Here is a 19,071-nt window from a genome sequence, read left to right as displayed (position 1 = left end):
CATTTATAGCAAACGTAACTGTACTACTGTTGGGTAACCTGATGTGCCTGCATCTTTGGTGTTAGTTTGTTGACCTTTGCTTTGCGTACATGTTTGCAAGCAAGTTTTGGTAAAAATCCCACATGTCTTGTGAGTACAGGTTCTGGCACATGACCTGGCATGGGGTTCAGCTCGTGCCTGTGCTCACTCACTGCTGGACGTGTTGGGACAGGCGTGTGGAAACCGCCGACGCGGTGGTGCATCTGTCCATTTATACACCTGCTGCTCTGGGTTTCCCATCTCTCTTTTCATCCTCATCTTGATCTTCTTTATAGACTTCTCTTCCTCCTCCAGAGTCAGGACCTGGTCCTGGGTTCTAATGCAGACTCTCATCTCTCCTGGCCAAGCACACCCTCCCTGGGCAAGTTCAGCTGCCTCCCTGGCATGGTCCCCACAACCCCATGCGGGCCCCGCCCAAGTCCAAGACCCCAGCCCAGATCCAAGCAGCTGCCCCCACGCAGGGGGCCTTGGCCGTCCCAGGCTCAGTGGACGCACACTGAGCTCTTCCCCGCTGCCCTCCCTGCTCCCAGAAGTTCCACACCCCCTGCAGCTCACGCATCTCAGGAACAGCTGCCCCCCACTCAGACTACAGAATGACTGTTTTTTCTCCTTTACAGCCACCTGTTAGTCACCAAGTCTCCTAACTGTCTTTCGTATTCACCTCTGCTCCTCAACTTTACCTGCCCCGTGGACGCCACCTGTGTCTTGCCCAATTCAAACATTTGTATGTTCAAAACACTTGAAAACGTCCATGTGCCTCCATTTCTCTTTTAACAGATCCTAGAGGGCATGGAAGGAAAATTGTCTAGTCTGGGAGGCATGAGGAAATGTTATAATATCAGTTAAATACAGATTGGAAATGTTACTTCTTACTATAAATAGTATCCAAGTCCCCAGGAGGCGAAAGGCTAATAAAACCGTTTAAATTACTTCTATGGGTATTTCCCATGAGTGTCTCTTCATTCTTTCTGACTTCATTCTTAATCTGCCTGGGCTTTAATCAAACGGCTTTCACTCACATTTAACCTCTGATGGGGAGGGGGTGTTCAAACAAGTAGCAGTGGACAGAACCTTTGGGAGGCAGAAAAACAGCAGGACCAGGCAAAGGTGGGCAGATGTCAGAATTCTCTTCTCCCATCAATTAAACAGTAAGAGCAACAATATAAAATTTGTTTAGACCACAAAAGGGCATTCTGGAGTGGACATCTAATTATTCCTGGGGCTATTCTCCTCAAGCATTCGTTGACGAGGCCTTAGAGTCCTTGCTGAATTCATTCTCCGGTGTCTGTGAGCAGATGGAGGTCCCCAGGTGACTGGCCATACTTCATCATCGCAGGTGATGTTTATCAAACCTCACTGTGTGCTGGACATCACCCTGAGCCCTTCATGTTTGTGAACTAATTTTACCTTCACAACCCTGTGAGAGGTAGGTACCATCATTCCCATTTTACAGGTGAGGACACTGAGGTGCAGTGAAATGAGATAGCTTCCCAAGGTCACGTGGGTCATAACAGTGGAACAGGGCTTCATGGCCTGGCTTGCGCCGCCATCTGCAGTGGACACGTAGGCACGCTACCCCAGACCACAGCTTAGCCACGGGGCAGTGGACGCACGTGCTCGGAACAAGCTTAAGCCCAGACAGAAAACGGTTACCTTCTGAACCACCAAAAATTAAACTATGTTCACTCTACTTTATGTTGATTGTCTTTCAAAAAAATTCTTAGAAAATCAGTAAACCACAAATTCATGTATTACATACGTGGTAGGGCTCTTTGAACAGAACTTTCATGAGGCATAAATTCCCTTTACCAGCAGGCCAGGCGAAGGGCTGCAGTGTGGTGTGTGTTCTGCCTGTGAACCAGTCTGTGAAGGGAAGGTCTTGCTTTACAAGGTGGTGGCAAAGCTTGGTGTCTCCAGTATTAGGTGTTTCCAGTTTTGACAGACTCTTGGGAGAAGGGAATTTGTCCCTTTCTTACCAGCTGAGTAAAATGTCAGTGAGGTTACCTTCAGTTCCATTCTGTCATGCAAGGAATAAATCGTCGTTTTGATACATGGAAAAAGATGATATGAAATCAACGTTGACGCGCAAGTGATGAGTGACCCATGGGCATCTCCCAGAGATGAGGACACGTCCTGAAACTCAGGGCCACTGCCTGTAAGCAGGTCAGGCCTGGAGATATCTTTTATTTGGGAAATTGCAACGTGCACAAGCCCTCATTTGCACATTTTTCTTAGAGGGTTGACATTGTCTTACCTTTCCATTCAAAATTATGTTTAAAATAAAGTCTGCTACATTTTCTTGAATCTTAAATATTCATTCATCAAAATGAAAGAGTGAATTTTCTTTTCTTTTTTTTCTTCCTTTTTTTTTTTTTTTGTCTATCAAGAGAGTAATTTTAACTGTAGAGTTTTCACTTATAAACAGTTGTCATTGGGATGGACATATTATATATAAAATAGATAACTAATGAGGACCTACTGTACAGCTCAGGGAACTCTACTCAAAGCTCTGTGATGACCTAAATGAGAAGGAAATCCAAAGAAAAAGGGGAGATATATATATATATATATACATACACACATGTATAGCTGATTCACTTTGCTGTACAGTAGAAACTAACACAACATTGTAAAGCAACTATATCCCAATAAAAATTAATTAAAAATAGTTATAATCAATTGTATACTTGCTAAGAAAAGAGATTCCAAGACATAGTTTAAAGCAATTAAAAATTTAGTTAACATTTGAAAATAATTAATATAAATACAGGTAGTTATTACAACTGTTAAAAACGTGAAAATGCTTCAAAATGTTTAAAGATAAATAACTTACTCATTTGGATCGTGTTGGTCCCCAGAGATGAACATTATAGATGCATTTCTGAATTACTGAAATAAAAGCAAACGTGATAACCAGCCATAGAAGATAGCAAAATGAATGGGGCCCCACCTTCTTTGAGGCTGGTGACTTCCTCCCCTGCATTCTAGAACTTCCCCATAGTGAGCTCATTGGACTTTACATGCAGCTTTGCACACCCCTGGCAGAAGCTCTGCCAGGGGGATTACCTTTGCCAACCCCTCGGAGTTGACCTACTTCAGTTTCAAATTTGGGCCAGTCCACACCTCACAGATGAGAAAATCAGGCCCCAGAGCAATGTGGAGACTCTCAAAGCCACACACCCAGGAAGAAGAGAGCAGCCCTGGAGGCTTCCTGTCCAGGGATCTTCTGTGTGGTGTGAGCAGGAAGCCATGGAAAGAAGATCAGGGAGATTGGTTGGGCGGGGGGGCCTTGAGTGCCATCTTCTATCGTTGTCACGTGGGGGCAGAGGGGCTGAACAGGATTGGCACCTGGTGAAGAGCTTGGTTGGTCCATTGCAGTCCTGGAGTCCCGCATTCTCCTGGACCCTCCTGCTCCACCGCCTTCCCAGCCACTTGCCCAAGCCTGGGAGCTGGCGAGCAGAGAGGCAGGCCGGTGTCCTCAGGACCAGAGCTGGACGAGGTGGACCTGGAGCTGGTGCTTGGAGAGAGGGGGAGGGCACCGCCCTGGTGGCGAAGCAGGAAGGGGTTGGAGGGAGCGGCAGGCCAAGGAAGGAGTGGAGATCTGATCAGCTGCATGGACATCCCTATAAGCTGGGAGGAAGCAGGGGCCCTGCAGCTCTTGGAGTGTGCACTGCCCACGGGCAGGAGTGGCCACTGGGGACTGGGGAGACCACCACCCAGTCCAGGGAAGGCAGGCGTAGTCGGTGCAGAGGTCAGATTCTGGGTGAGCTTAGCAGCTGCGCTGACAGACACCGCAGAGGGCTTGGACGTCGGGTGTGCGGAACGCGTGGATGACGTAAGGATTTTGGCTCCACCAACAGCATGGATGGAATCGCCGTGAAGCGAGAATAGGACTCTGTGTTCCTGTGATCCTCTCTGCCCTCCCAACCACCCCCATCCTCCCGTCACCCCAAGGTCTGCTCTCCAAGCCTCATTAATGGGGCTTCTTCTCATGTATCTTTCCAACCATCCCCACTGGCCTACACCAGGTGAGACCTCACTACCCCTTCTCAGCAGGTCTGGACCCCTGGACAGTTACTGCCGCCTGGGTCCTTCTTTCCAGCAGTGGCCTCGCTGGCTGACCTCCCTCTGTTCAGAGGGACCCCCTCCAGATGGCAAGATGACCATATAGCCGTCCTCCCTGGTGTTCAAGGACAGAGGTGCCTAGTGGATGCTCACCCAGACAGAGGACTCTAGCAGTGACTGTCCTTCGTAATCAAAGCTAAGTCCATATATAGTGACGGGGCCGTCATTTGCTGTTTCTGTTTCACTCCTAAAGTCCAGATTGGTCCCTGGCCTTGTGACTGTGTCGATTTATATGCCAACTAATTGATTCCTTCAAGGCTGAGGTTTTCTTTTAAGCAGGCTCAAATCTAATTGGTCCTCAATTCCTAGGCAAAAGAGTACATTAGAAGTTGTTCCTCCTCTTTATTTCACAGTAATTGAAGTCAACTGAGGTTCACGGAAATGTGCCTGCAGCCCCCTCGAGGACCTTGTCCACTGTGGTCAGTATTGCTTTCTAGACCTTAGCATTCAGGGTTACAGATAACAGGAATGTTTTAACACACACAAAAAATTCTAAATGGTTTTCCAATAAACATACAATATAGTGTCTAAAGCTGCAAAGTTGGTGTTTTTTTTCTTTTAATTGTTCTTGTGAATCATTCCACATGGAAACAGAGCACCTCCTGGAGTGTTGTTATTTGAAGTTGGAGCACTTGATTTATAAGTACCCGATCGCCTCCCCAAGCACCCACTCTGCCCCCGTGGGTGTTGGGCCGCTCGCCTCCTTCAGTTGACTGAGTCCTTAGGTGTCACCATCTCCAAGGTGCCAGCAGAATCTCCTTCTTTAAATGATGCTACTTGGGTGGCTCCTCTGACCTTCTGGTCGCCCCCAGGTCCGGATGTGGAGTTTGGTCCCATTCAGAGCTTCCCTCCACGTGCAGTTTGGATGCCCTGTTCCCGTGAGGGGGGCTTGGTCCCTTTTTCCTCTTCCACCCCAGCACCTATGGGCTGAGGGCTGAGATGTGTCCATCCTGTCCCTCTCAGGTCTTGTCTCTCTGGGCATTGGCAGGTGAAGGGATGAGGGAAGCAGCCTCTTCTTCTGTTGGGGGTGGGTCTGCCCTGCCAGCCCTGGATCAAGTTGACTCCTCAGTTCCCCTGATGGTCTCCGTGTAGACAGTGTGCTGGTCCCCATGTAGACGTGTGGTTTACATGGTTTCCCGTGGGCTCAGCTCCACCTTGTCCTTCCCCTTATTCAGAGGGGCCCCCCGCCCCTCTCATCGTGACAGTAGTCCGCGGCCCTTGCTGCTTGGCCCCGCTCTGGGGCTCTCCAGGAGCCCTGTGGGTGCTGAGCCCTGCCCTCGTGGGCATCCTGGTCCCCTTTGTGACCGCTCAGAGCCAGCACTCCCTGCCCAGTGCCTCCTGCATGGTCTGCCCAGGACGCACCTGGGGGCGGCTCAAGACTCCTGCTGCACCCCTGCCCTGGGTGGTGGAATGTGCCTGCCCCTGGGTGCTGGCCAAGCACGTCGTTGTTGCCAGTGGCATCTTTTCAGAACTGAGTATGATGTCAGGAACAGGCCAGACTTCCACCCCCATCATGTGGGTTTGACAGACGCTCAGTTCATAACCCTTGGCTGGGTCTGAAGCCGTGTCCACCGGCGGCAGCTTCCCGCTGCCTTGGCTTTCTTGTGCCGACTTCAGCACCAGTTTCAGGAGCCAGCGACAAACCACTGGTGTCTGCTGTTTTTGTTTTTTTATTTTTACTTTTTTTTGTTTTTTTACTTTTTATTTTATATTGGAGTGTCGTTGATTAACAATATTGTGTAAATTTCAGGCGTACAGCAAAGTGATTCAGTTATACATATACATGTATCTATTCTTTTTCAAGTTATTTTCTCATTTAGGTTATTGCAGAGTATTGAGCAGAGTTCCCTGTGCTATGCAGTAGGTCCTTGTTGGTTATTATTTTATATACAGCACTGTGTTTATGTCAATCCCAAACTCCCGATCTATCCCTCCTGGTGTTTTTTTTTCTTCCAAAGCATTTGTTTTAAAGTTGTTATATTGGTGGATAAAACAACCAAAACTGATCATAGCTGAGAAAAGTTCTCTTGCCTGGAAGATTGGTTTAATATTTTGTCATCTGGGTTCCTCCCCTCTCCCCCACCCCTGCCACTGCATCACCATTTTTATGTTACTTGGCATTTATTTGAGGAAACTTGTAGCATTAAGACTGATTCCTGGGACTTCCCTGGTGGCGCAGTGGTTAAGAATACACCTGCCAATGCAGGGGACATGGGTTTGATCCCTGGCCCAGAAAGATCCCACATTCCGTGGAGCAACTAAGCCCATGCACCATGACTACTGAACCTGCGCACTAGAGCCCATGAGCCACAACTATTGAGTTCACGTGCCACAACTACTAAAGCCTGTGCACCTAGAGCCCGTGCTCTGCAACAAGAGAAGCCACCACAATGAGAAGCCCGCTCACTGCAACAAGGAGTAGCCCCCACTTGCCACAGTTAGAAGAAGCCCGCGTGCAGCAACAAAGACCCAATGTAGCCAATAAATAAATAAATAAATTTAAAAGAAAAAAAAAAAAGACTGATTCCCGATTGTGGAGACTTAAGACAGATCCCCACAGTTATTCTGAGAATCTTATACAGTAAACCTTAGGGCTTTTCCTCAACACTCCAGTGACTGAAAAAGAACCTTACTGAATATTTTCCATTATAAAAGCAATAACTGACCATCGTGAAAATTTTAAAAACTAGATAGATTAGATAACCCTACAGTGAATACATTCTCTTCTAGACTTTTTTTCTACACGACATGCATTTATATATGTAAAAATTTTAACCTAAAGCAGGAGCTTTATTAATACTGTATTAGCAACTTTGCTTTTTTCAATTACTCATAGAGATAGATAGTTGATAGATAGCTACGCTAGGTATTGCTTACTGGTTATTTCTGTTTGCCCCAGTCCCCCCGCCTTTGTCCGTCCTCCTTTGTCTGGCCTCGCTTTGGCCCCTAAAGTCTGGTCTCTGCATTCTCTCTGCCTCCAGTTGGGTTTGCCCAGTGAGAGGCACTAGCAGGAGATGGGAGGTTGGAAAGAGAGATCAGGCCATCTGTTTCCAGCCTCCTCCTCTCGCAGGCTGTGAGTTTTTACCTGCAGCTCCGGCTTTGATGGAGGGACCCCTCTCTGGGTTCTATTTCTCCTAGGTCCTGGGAGCCTGGCTCCCTCCTTTGTACCTGGGGTACTAGCAGCTCCCTGCTGCTCGCTCCCAGGTGTTCTTTGTGGGTTTGCGTTCCCCTGTCCACAGAGATGACTCATTACCTTTTCTTCAGCCACTGAGTGTGCCTGCTCTGCGCCACAGGGACTAGCTGATAGAGGTTGTGGTATGTGCGTTGGATGGGCCTCTTTCTTTTTAGAGGATGCACTGTATGGAGTTATTGTGAACATTTCTTTCTAGGCAACATTTAAGATACACAGAATGGTCTGAGAAGTGACACAGTGAACCCCCGTGTGTCAATTGTGCTAGATAAGAAAGCACCCTCGACTCAATGGAAGCGCCTCTCCTTTCCCCCGCTGCACCTCACATCCCTTCCTGCTTTGCTGTCCGTCATATATTTGTGTCCCTAAACAGTGAGGTTAGTTTTTGCCTGGTTTCAGATTCATGCAGATGGTGTTCATTCTATTTGTATGGATTCGTCTTTAGCTTCTGCTTTCATGGGGCATTTGGTGACAGCGGTCCATTTGATGGCAAGATTCTGGTTGATTTTCCCTGCTGTACAATCTTCTATTGTGTGGATGGACCAACATTTATTTGCCATTCATCCTGTGGATGGAGATTTGGATGCCTTCAAAGATGTTTGTATCACCGGCAATGCTCTGCACATCCTTGTGTATGTCTCCCTGGGCACCTGTGTGAGCATTTCTCTAGGAGACACTCCTAGGAGTGGAGTTGCTGGGTCCCGGGCATTAGGCATCTTCCACTTTATTGTGAATCACCAAGTTGTTCTGCAAAGACGTTGTGCTAACGTTCACGCCACCAGCTCTTCATCAGGATTTGCGTTTCGCATGTCCTTGCCAAGCCTTCTCCTTCTGCCATTGAGCAGGGAGGAACATGGTTCCTTGTTAAATGAGTTACACACATCCCCTGACCACAGGAAGGAGAAGCATGGTCCCATGTTAAGGGCCATCGCATCACCTCGTCCTTGGATTATCTGTTCACATCTTCTGCTATTTGCATATTGGTTTGTCTTTTTATTTTTTATTTTAGGGCTTTCTTATATATTCCAAATACAAATTCTTTCTTGACTGTGCAGATTGCAAATATTTCCTCACAGTCTGTAGACCTTTTTTTTTAAGGTGTCCTTTTTCATATAGAAGTTTTAACATTTCCATATAGCTGATTTTATCAATCTTTTCCCGTATGGTTTGTGCCTTTTATATCTTGTTTAACAAATACAGTAGATTTGCTTTATTTGAAGTAGTTATTTCTATAAACTTGCAGCCAACACTGGATTCACGAATACAGGACCATTGCTCCCAGGGGAAATACAGGGTAAAGACTCTGCAAGCCTCTGGTCACAACGTTTTTGTCAGCTAGTCAATACAGACCTTGCTTCACATGTGTTTCTGTTTAAAGACACTTTATTTAATATGTATTGTTGGTTCATTAACAATGAACTTGAGGCCAACAGCACTGTAACTCATGCTTCAGCAAAGCTTATCTGACACACGTAAATAGACCTGAAAAAGGACACTCATTTATAGAATGAGATAAATAAGAAGGCAGAGGTTGTCTGGTTCAAATTCAGCTGAGAATATGTCCATCAGGCAACTCAAATTTTTTGCCACTCCACACGTGACCTTGAATGATCCCAGAAGTGCCATTGATTTGGGGGAGTATAAATAAATTTTAGCAAGTAGGTGTATTCTCAAATATGGAATTTACGAATATTGTATGAGACCTCCCGCCAGCATTCGGTAGGTTTTCTGTGAGGATTGTTCCACATGTGGATGTATTTTTGACATATTTGTGTGAGGAGGAGAACTCCATATCCTTCTGTTCCACCATCTTGTTCTCTTCCCCAGTTTACTTCTATTTAATGTCTTCTCACTCTGATGGCCGAGACCTGCTGTACAGTGTTGAATAAAAGTATGACAGCCACCATCCCCAAGCTCCTTCCTGGTATTTTCTGAGTTTTTTAAGTTAAGGAGCTCTCATCTATTTCTAGTTTATTAGTAGCTTTTAAACTAGTGTTGAAATATCAACTGCTGTTTTGACATCTCTTAAGATTATCATATGATTTTTCTCATTTAATGTAGTGAATTACATTAGATTATCTTATGTTAAAACCTTCTTCTAACACAGGAATAAACCAAACTCAGTCATGCTGTGTTTTTAATACACTATTGGATTAAGTTTGCCAATATTGGATTGTTTGCTTATTGGATTAAGTATTTTGCTTAGGATTTTTGCACTTAGGTTCACAAGGAAGAATTTTCCTCTCTTGCTTTTTTTTTTACATCTAGATTTGTCTTTTTGTTTCTTAAAGATAGTCAGTTATCCCAACACAAGTTATATAATGTGCCACTTTTTCCATTATTTTGAAGATCTGTATCTGGACGCTTCTGTTCCTTATCGATGTCATACTATTCTATTATTGTAAATTTATAATACATTTTGATATGTGCAGGACCCTTCTTCTCTTCCAAAAATCTCCTGACAAAACTTATTTGTAAAATTCACCTAAATATAGGATAATTCTTTGTTTGATCTTATTTTAAAGCTAGAGGCTAATTAGGATCACAGTGAAATTTTACAAATCTAAAATTTATAGGAAATATGTATATTAAAAAAATATATATATATAACTATTATAACTAAATTTTATGGAACACCCTTGGTTACCAGAAAGAAAATACCTGTAAAATTAAACAAAAGAAAAAGAGAAAGAAATCAAGACCTATTAATATAGAAAAAAGAAAAAAGACAGAAAAGATGAAACACAAAGGAAGACAGCAAGAGATAAAAAGAGGGACAAAAGAACTACAAGAAAAGCAGAAAATAGTTTAAATGGCAATAGTAAATCCTACCACATCAATAATTAGTTTAATGTAAAAAGACGAAAATCCTCAATAAAAAGGTGCAGAGTGGCTGAATGGATAAAAAACCAAAAATCAAGATCCAGTTATTTACTGTCTACAGAAAAACTCATATTAGATTCAAGGACACGCACAGGCTGAAAGTTAAGGGATAGAAAAAGGTATTCCATGCAAATGGTAACCAAAAGAGAGCAGGAGTGGCCATATTTATATCAGATAAAGTAGACTTTATTTAAGTCAGAAACTACCTCTAGAGACAATAGTGATGACATAATGATAAAAGGGTCAGTTCAACAGGAAGATAAAGCAATTGTAAATGTATATGCATTCACCATCAGAGCACCTAAGTGTATAAAACAAATATTGACAGATTCAAAAGGATAAATTAGTTATACAATAATAGTAAAGAACATCCAGACAGAAAATCAATACAGAAATAGTGAACTAGAACAAGATGGACCCAACAGACATAGACATACAGAACTTCTCACCCAACAGCAGAAGCATACACATTCTTCTCAAGTGCACACGGAACATTCTCCAGGATAGATCACACATTAGGTCACAAAACAAGTGTTAACAAATATTTAAGATGCTTGAAATCATAGCAGGTATTTTTTTCTGACCACAATGAAATTAAATTAGAAATCAATGACAGCAGGAAAATGGAAAAATTGACAAAGATGTGGAAACTGAATAGCATACTCTTGAACAACCACTGGGTCAAAAAGGAAATCAAAAAGGAATTTTAAAAAGATTAAAATATACACATGTGTGTGTGTATGTGTCTCTGTGTGTGTGTGTACAGCCCCCTGCCCCTCCATACACACCAAAGAAACATATTTTTTGCCTGAATACTCATCCTTAAATATCAGAAAAGTGGCAAATGGTTTTCTTGGTCTTCAAACTTGATAGAGCTGTAAGAAAATAGTCTATGAATTATAGTTATTTACACAGATTATAGTTAGGCAGTCTACATCCATCAACTAAAGGCCAAAAACTATTGCTTCGGGGGACAGAGGACAGGTTCTGAATTCCCAAATAAGGTGCTGTTCTGCACCCTTGTGGAGGGTGTGTAAACTTCCTTATGGGTCTTTGTTCAAAGTTAAAAGTGACTTTGAACAAACAGCACATATTGTGTGAAGAGTAAACCTGGCCTCTTGCAGTAGCATTTGTGTTGTTGATGGTACATGAGAGGCCAGAGCAAGGCCCAAAATTCTTAAACTTAGAGGTATTCCAGATAGAATGTTTTTGTCTTAAAATTACAGCTTTCACAGATTCCCCCATGAATCACTTTCCTTCTCCACGTGACAGCTTAATTTTAACTCCTTTTGTCATATCAGTATTCCAGTCAGCTGCACAAAGAACTGATTCCTACAGAGAGAAATTAAATGGCTTGGGATCTATTCTAGGATGGGGTCATCATTGGAGAAATTTTATGGAAAATGGAAGTCACAGATTTCACAGACACACACACACACACACACACTGATAATACGACCAAGGGTTTTTGAAGAGTCTTGATGTAAGACTCTGAAGAAAAGCATTATTTCAAGGTGACAGTAAGTTTTTCTGGTGTGTGGTTGGAAATTTGAAAATTAAGCCTGTTATTTCCTTCTAGTCTCAACTGAAAATTCAGAAGAGAATAATGAAATCTCCCATACGTTTTCACACAAATATTTACCAGTCATGTATTTTGACGGAGATATTCTACTATAGAGAATAACAGGAGACTGTTCTCTGCTCTTGTTGAAGAGGGAGATGTGCTGTTAGGAATAGCCAGGCATCTGAGATTTCACTTGCTTTCAAGTTAACAAACTAGCCTGTTAGAATTTGCTGTTATTTCGCTGGCAGAAGACATGATACTCCTAGTTCAGAGACAAAGGACCTTCTCAGTCATGGCAAAAACATCAGCCTGTTGCACCTTCCTCCAGGGTGCCTGCTGCAAAGCCAACCCTGGGAAGCGTTCTGGGTAAAGAATGGTCAGGGCATGCCCAGGTTCTTGGCTTGCCCAGAAAAGCCTTGAGGGCTTGTTCAGAGCCTGTGGAGGACGGCCTCTCCTGACACAGATCTGCATGAACTACCAGGAAACCATCCATGACCAGGGTCACATGTCACAAGGCAATAAAGAATAGATGGTCCTGGTTGCCCTGTGGGTTCAAATGAGCAAAAATTCCTTGGGATTCAGCTGTTTGAGAAGAAGACATTGAAAGAAGTGAGATTCAGCCTGGGCCTTGAAAGTGGAGTCACATTGTGATCTGAGAGGCAAAGAGGCCTGAGAAGGAGCTGTGAGTAGAAGGCCCTTCTAGATACTCCACCCAGGCAGGGTGGATTAGAAGCAGCAGAGAGGGTGGTTGGGAGCTGGTGTGGGTTGTCCAGGACTGTGAGCATTCGTGAAGGCCTGAGCTGGGCTGTCACCGGCTTTGGAAAGGGAGGCACAGATGGAAAAGACCCGCAGGGTGCTTCAGCTCGAGCTGTTGATACAAGGACCATGTGTCCAGAATTTTGCCATATTTGTATATTTGCTTCACGCTCAGGGCAGAACAATCTGGTTATGAGTGTACATTCTGTTTTGATGCAGGAGGTTCTAAACTCTGGACCTCTCCCATCTTGGCCTTTCCCACCTTGGACAGAGGACATGCATGCTTTCTCTCGTCAGGCTCCCCACCACGTCCACCAGCCTTTCCCAACATCCTGCTTTACCACGTTGGAGCCCTGTTGCTGCCATGAAAGATCCCCTAAGATAGTGATCCCTGTGTCAAGTAACTGGGGAGCTTCAAGAAGATAATTCTGATACAGCCGAACTCCCATGCCTTGTAATTATAACACACGTATCATTACTGTTGGTCATTTTTTACGCCTTTCTGTTTTCCATCATTATATTGTGCCTGATAATGGTCTCCTATGGAATCTCTTTTTTATTCAAAGAAACAAAAAACATGTAAAAGAAAAAACTGGTGAATGAGCTAATACTAATGAATATAATACCCTTTGTCCTCTAGACAACAGTATTTTCAACAACCAGGGGAATCAGAGTCCTAAATTTTTAATGTTTCTTACTGTGTAGTTTCTCCTGGCTGTCACCTTCCTCTGTTATGCTATTAGTATTCAGAATTTATTTGCCTTGGAGAGAATTTTAAAAGAATTTGTCATTCGTAGGTTTCCCTAAGTATCTCCTCTTGTTTTTGTTTTGTAGTTGACTTGTTGTAGACATGATTTCCTTAATTTTGTTCGAGGAAGGATGCAGAGTGGCCAGCAGCAAGACTCAGGAGACGCTGTGCAACACCCGCCTTGTCCTCACTCTTGTCATTTTGAATGACCTTGTAAAGAGACTTCATAGAACTTGGGTTTCAGTGCTTGCCCATCAAAGGGCAGAGGTAAAGGCATTATTTAAGCCAGAAAGAGAATTCTGAAGAAACACATAAACACAATTCCAGGTGGCGTGCAGTTATCTAGCAAAAAGCCAAGCACTTAAACAGCTAGAAGAAGAAAAGAAGTCTTTTTGGCGTGTGATTCCAGTAAATACTCTCCATGAGACACAAAGCAGTGTTTGCTTCATGATGCTTATTCAAACAAAAGGTTATGATGTGTGTTTATTTTTTGTGAGCAGTTTTACTTGGTTGAAAATGAGACTATATACAAAATTAGTGTTAGTTTCAGAAGGGCATTCACTTCAACAGTCAGCACCAACTATGTCCCAGGTTCTGCAAAAGGTCTCTCTCTCAATCATTTGTGAAAACAGGTTGCATTATCTCTTTCCCAACACCAAACATCTTTGGAAGCATCCCATTGCCTACAAAATAAAAGCCAAACACCGTAGCCTCTTCCCAACCCCATCTGGGCCTGCCGTTTCCCACAATTGAGCTCCCAACCTGCTCCAGCTTTAGTGATTTCAGGAGGACACTTGAGGTGCCCTAGGAATGTTTCACAGGATGCTTAGATGAGTCTAAGCCCTGCTGCAAACACTTAGAAAATAGAAACAAAAATCTACCAAGAGCTTCGGTCAAGAAGGGGTTACAGGGACTGGACTGGATTTAAACTCCCACCTGAAACAACAACAACAACAAAACCTGACAAACTATGAAGACATTGACCATCAGACAATGAAGGACAGTGATCCTTGAAATATGGTCAGCAAATGAGGGGAGAGTCTCCAGGGGACAGTGCAGGACGGGGGACTCAGGACCATCCCTGGGGGCTCCCTAGGTGAGGAGACAGAGCTGAGGGTCTGAGGAAGACCAAGGCCTGGGGGCAAGAGTTCTCAGGACAGAATACTGGAAGGCAGAGAACTCTGGGATCTTCAGAGGGTCCCCCTGGAGTATTCAGTTGAATACTGATTAGCTGATGCACATGGAGAAACTATTTGAGTCTGAGAAAAGAATTTGAGGTAACAGTGTCTGGTACTCAGTCAGATATGGGAGTAGCAACTCTTCCCACATTTGTTCACAGTTCTCAGAACACTGAGACCTCAGGAGTAGGGAATAATTAGCCGTAGGCTTAGACCTGCTTCAGTTCTCCCTAACAAGCTTCAAAAACATGATTCAGTTCTCTGTCTTCACATTTGCATGGTATGTTAACTTTGTCCTCTGTACTATTATCATAATCACACCCTTTTCGGCTATTTTACAAGGCAGCCTTGAGAATAAATGAGCAGGTTCTGAGAAGGGAATCGGGCAAAGACTTCTGCAGTCACAGCAACCTACAGGAGATTGGGGATCTTTCTTAAAGGATGCCATCGATTAGAACACGTGGGTTCAAGTATCCATGAGCAAGCCCTGTGCATGCTCCCAGACTAGATGTTCATTTGAAACCTTCACAGTGCATGTAAGATGCATGTCGACAAGGAAGTACAATGAGTATGTCCCACCTCCTCTTGAGGATTTTTCAACCCCTTGATTAGAAAATTGAAATTAACCTCATAATATCAATACCATGATCTTTCTGGTGAAAGGTCCATTTTTCCTAATAGCATTTTGAGTATGTACAGTATTTTGTGAATTTTTGTATGAATAAGATTATACTGAAGGACATTTAATTATGTCAGTCTTTGGTCATTTTGTGAATCATGGATATTTTTTTCCATCTCTGGCATGGATTTGAAAGTAAATTACCTAAAAAAGAATGGATTGTCTCTGGATAGTTAAAATTCTGTGACTGAACCCTCTGAGAGCATTAGACAAAGATATCTCTTCTTGACATCTTATTCATCTTATTCTTATTCATAATAGTTGAAATTCCAGCTCGTGCTATAAGACAAGAAAAGGAAATAAAAGGCATACAAATTGGGACAGAAGAAATAAAACATTTGCAGATGGCCTGATTATTTACATAGAAAATCCCAGGGTCATGGGATACCAGAAAAATAGAAATGCAAACCACATTTCTATATTCTAGCAATGAATATGTAGAGATCAAAATTAAAAACACAAAAATAAACCTTAATCTAAACCTCACATCTTATTCAAAAATTAACTCAAAACAGATAGCAGATTTAAATATAAAACATAAATTTATAAAAGCTTTTAGAAAGAAAGAAAAGAAACAGGAGAAAATCACCACAATCTAGGGCTAGACAGACAAGTTGTGGACTGGGAAAAAATATTTGCAAACCACATATCTGATGAAGGACTAGAGTCTAGAATGCAAAAAGAACTCTCAAAACTCAGTTAAAAAAAAAAGGAAAAAATCCAGTTAGAAAATGGGCAAAAGTTATGAGCAGACACTTTACCAACAACAATAAACAGATGGATGATGAGCACATGAAAAGATCATTAAAACTGTGAGGGAAATGCAAATTAAAACCACAATGATATATCATTACACACCTATCAGAATGGCTAAAATAAAACAGTGATACCAAATGCTGGCAAGGATGCAGAGAAACTGGACCATTCATACATTGCTGGTGGGAAAGCAAAATGGTTCAGCCACTCTGGAAAACAATGAGGCAGTTTCTTATAAAACCAAACATTCAGTTACCATATGACTCAGCAATTGTACTTTTGGACATTTATCCCAGAGGAATAAAAACACAAGGACCTGAGCACAAATGCTCCTGAGCTTTGTTTGTAATAAAACTGAAAACAACTCATTTATCCACTAGCGAGCAAACAAACACTACTCAGCAATCAAAAGGGATGAAGTATTGATACACACAACAACCTGGATGAATCTTGAGAGTATCATGCTGAGCGAAAACAGCCAGTTCTGAAAAGTTACATGCTTTATGATTCCAGTTGTATACCAGTCTTGAAATGACAGAATTATAAAAATGGAGACCAGACTGGTGGTTGACAGGGGTCGGGAAAAGGAGATTGCCTGGGGAGCAGGGAGAGAGAGGTGATTGTATCTATAAAAGGGCAACACGGGTGGGGACGGTGGGTCCTTGTAGTGATGGAAACGTTCTTGTCTTGACTTTACCATTGTCAATATCCTGGTTGTGATACCACGCTATAGTTTGTAAGATGCTACCACAGGGGAAACTGAGGGAAGGGTACCCAGGATCTCTCTATGATTTCTTACAACTGCAAGTGAATCTATACTTATCTCAAGAGAAAAAGTTTAAAAAACTTGGAATTTTATTTCTTATCAAAATTTTCAGTTACACCTTATAATTGACAAAGATGGCCCACCTACTTAAATGCTGGCAATTTGAAGATTTTCTTAGTGACTACCTAATAATTATCAAAATTATAAAATATATCATTTAGTATCTAAGAGTAATTTGATTAACCATGTGGAAGAATAAACAAATGTGCCTATAAAAGGCCAGATTTGATGATGGAAAAAAAAAAGCCACAAAACAATCGACCACCCTCCTCCTGGACCTTGACGGCAGTGCTGAGGAGCCTGCCATCTGCGTCGCCAAGACGATGCTGACGTCCTCCCGCATCTTCTCCCACAGGAACTCCTCTTCAGCGTGTGCGCCCTCAACGTCCTGTCCACCATTGTGTGTGCGCTGGCCACAGCCATGTGCTGCATGCAGATGGTCTCCGCCGACGTCCTGCAGATGGTGAGTGGCCCCTCCCTCCCCAGCACACTCAAAATGGCGGGCTCCCTCCCCTCCTCCCCCAGCCGGGTTGAGACCAATGTCGCGTGGACCCTGCTGGCTTCCATCCAGAAGCCCCAAGGACAATAAGCCCTGACAGCACAAGGGGCTTGGAGATCCTTGGAGGTCACTCCATGCTGCCCTCTGGAAGACAGAAACCCACACATTTGGTGCCACCGATGTATTTATTTTAGGTGCTGTCAGAGCTCCTTGTTGACGAGGTCCAGCTACCATCAAGTACCTCTAGGTAGCCCATGGTTTGTGCCCCTGAGTAATTTTAGTGACAGTCCTGTAGGCTGAGACATCCCTCTGGCTCCAGAGCAAGGCACTTTCCGCAGGCTTCAGAGTTCACTTTTAATAAAGGAAGATTGTTTAGAAGATGAGCTCTCCTCAAATTGAAAAACTGCTCCTCTGTGCCTTGCAGATTTGCTAATTAACCCTGAGCTCATAATCCAGCGGCAGGTCACTGGCCGGCCATCATTGGAGCCTCTGGCCAGGGTCTCAGAGAAGAAGTGCTGGTCCCCAGAGGAGTGATGAGGCCAAGAGCAGAGGTCACACACTTATTAACACACGCTCAATAAATAATGACAGCTCTTCGTTATTTGTGTGAATGGGACACATCCCGCTGCTCAGTATATTACCACTAAAGTCAGCAAATACGGGGAAAGTGATGGGAAGACATTGCTCTTCATACTAAGGGTGGGAATCCTCCCCTCTCCTTTCCCCAGGGCCCCTTCAAGACCTGCCCTGCCTCCCCAATGTTTTAAGCATCTCATGAAAGAAAAGGCAAGTTGTTCTCATAGGAGCCTGTTTGATTTGTTCCTTCTCACCCGCCCTGTGGCAGTACATCAGTTCATCAAGACGCAGGGCCAGGGAGCATCATTACCCGGGCGTTAAAAATTCATTGGCCCTACTCGTGTGCTGCTTCTTCCTCCCCGTGTGTATCCGCACAGCTGTCACAGCGAGGCCGACCTTTCCAAGAGGCGGCAGTTTTCTGAAAGATACCTAATTAAGCGGTTCTTCAGCAGCGGTGAACTTCTGGCCTTCCTCGCCGACGTCTTGTGTTGAGGATTCTCTCCGGTGTGTCATGTAAAGGAAGGTTAAGTACCTTGGGGATCCACTCACCTCAGCAGATTTTACTGTTGATCAGGAAATATCACACCAATTTGACCAAACTAACAGAACCACAGGGCTGGAAATGCTGAAAGTTTGCATTCCTTAGTTTTCAGAATTAAAATGGAAATTACCAACGAAGTAGGAAGAAAGTCTGTCGTAGCTGCGATAGTGTATACAGTGAAACATAACGTACAGGGTCATTGTCAGTTCTTGTGGAAAGTGAGTGGCCTGGAGTCCTGGGTCTGAGGTCAGCTACATCTGGGTCAAGGGCCCACGGCTTTTACCTACAAACCTCCCTGAACCTCATTTTTCTCAGTCGGGGCCCTGATTGAATATGTGGTGAGCATTCAATAAATGTGACCAATTTTGATTCTTAAATATATGGAAGGAATATGTCCTGGTTTGTTATCAGGACGTTGCAGCCGTGACCATGAAGGCAGTGGTCCTGGATATACTTTATCAACCAGAAGTAAAGTATGGCTGCAATTACGACAGCTGCCATTAGAACCCCTGGCTGTTTCATGGCTAAGTAGTATACTTGGTGAATATGTTTGCTTCATACCCCTGCTTGGAAACAGAAATCGATGACTTTGCTGCTGGTGAGTTCCTTCTCCTTTTGTGGCCACAGGCTATTGAACAGACCAGGCTCTGCTGTCCTCAGAAGGCTCCCCAGTGGGGAGAGCTCCCCCGGCATGGCTGCCGGGGAGCCCGT

The 19,071-nt window shown here is 43.7% G+C and overlaps 1 protein-coding gene across 2 annotated transcripts in view; it reads left to right on the top strand.

The window, feature by feature from the left end:
• Positions 1–19,071, top strand: part of ENTREP2 (endosomal transmembrane epsin interactor 2) — a 404,596-nt gene that overhangs the window by 363,435 nt on the left and 22,090 nt on the right. For both annotated transcript variants that reach the window (XM_057725225.1, XM_057725224.1), the window contains one exon: positions 17,100–17,207. In XM_057725225.1, the coding sequence (XP_057581208.1) occupies positions 17,100–17,207 (108 nt within the window). The remainder of the gene's footprint in view (positions 1–17,099; positions 17,208–19,071) is intronic.

The sequence above is a fragment of the Hippopotamus amphibius genome, chromosome 2 (assembly GCF_030028045.1).
Source record: "Hippopotamus amphibius kiboko isolate mHipAmp2 chromosome 2, mHipAmp2.hap2, whole genome shotgun sequence".
In the NCBI taxonomy this organism is placed as follows: Eukaryota; Metazoa; Chordata; class Mammalia; order Artiodactyla; family Hippopotamidae; genus Hippopotamus; species Hippopotamus amphibius.
The sequence above is the reverse complement of the archived record's forward strand: the minus strand, read 5'-3'. Positions and strand labels throughout refer to the sequence as shown.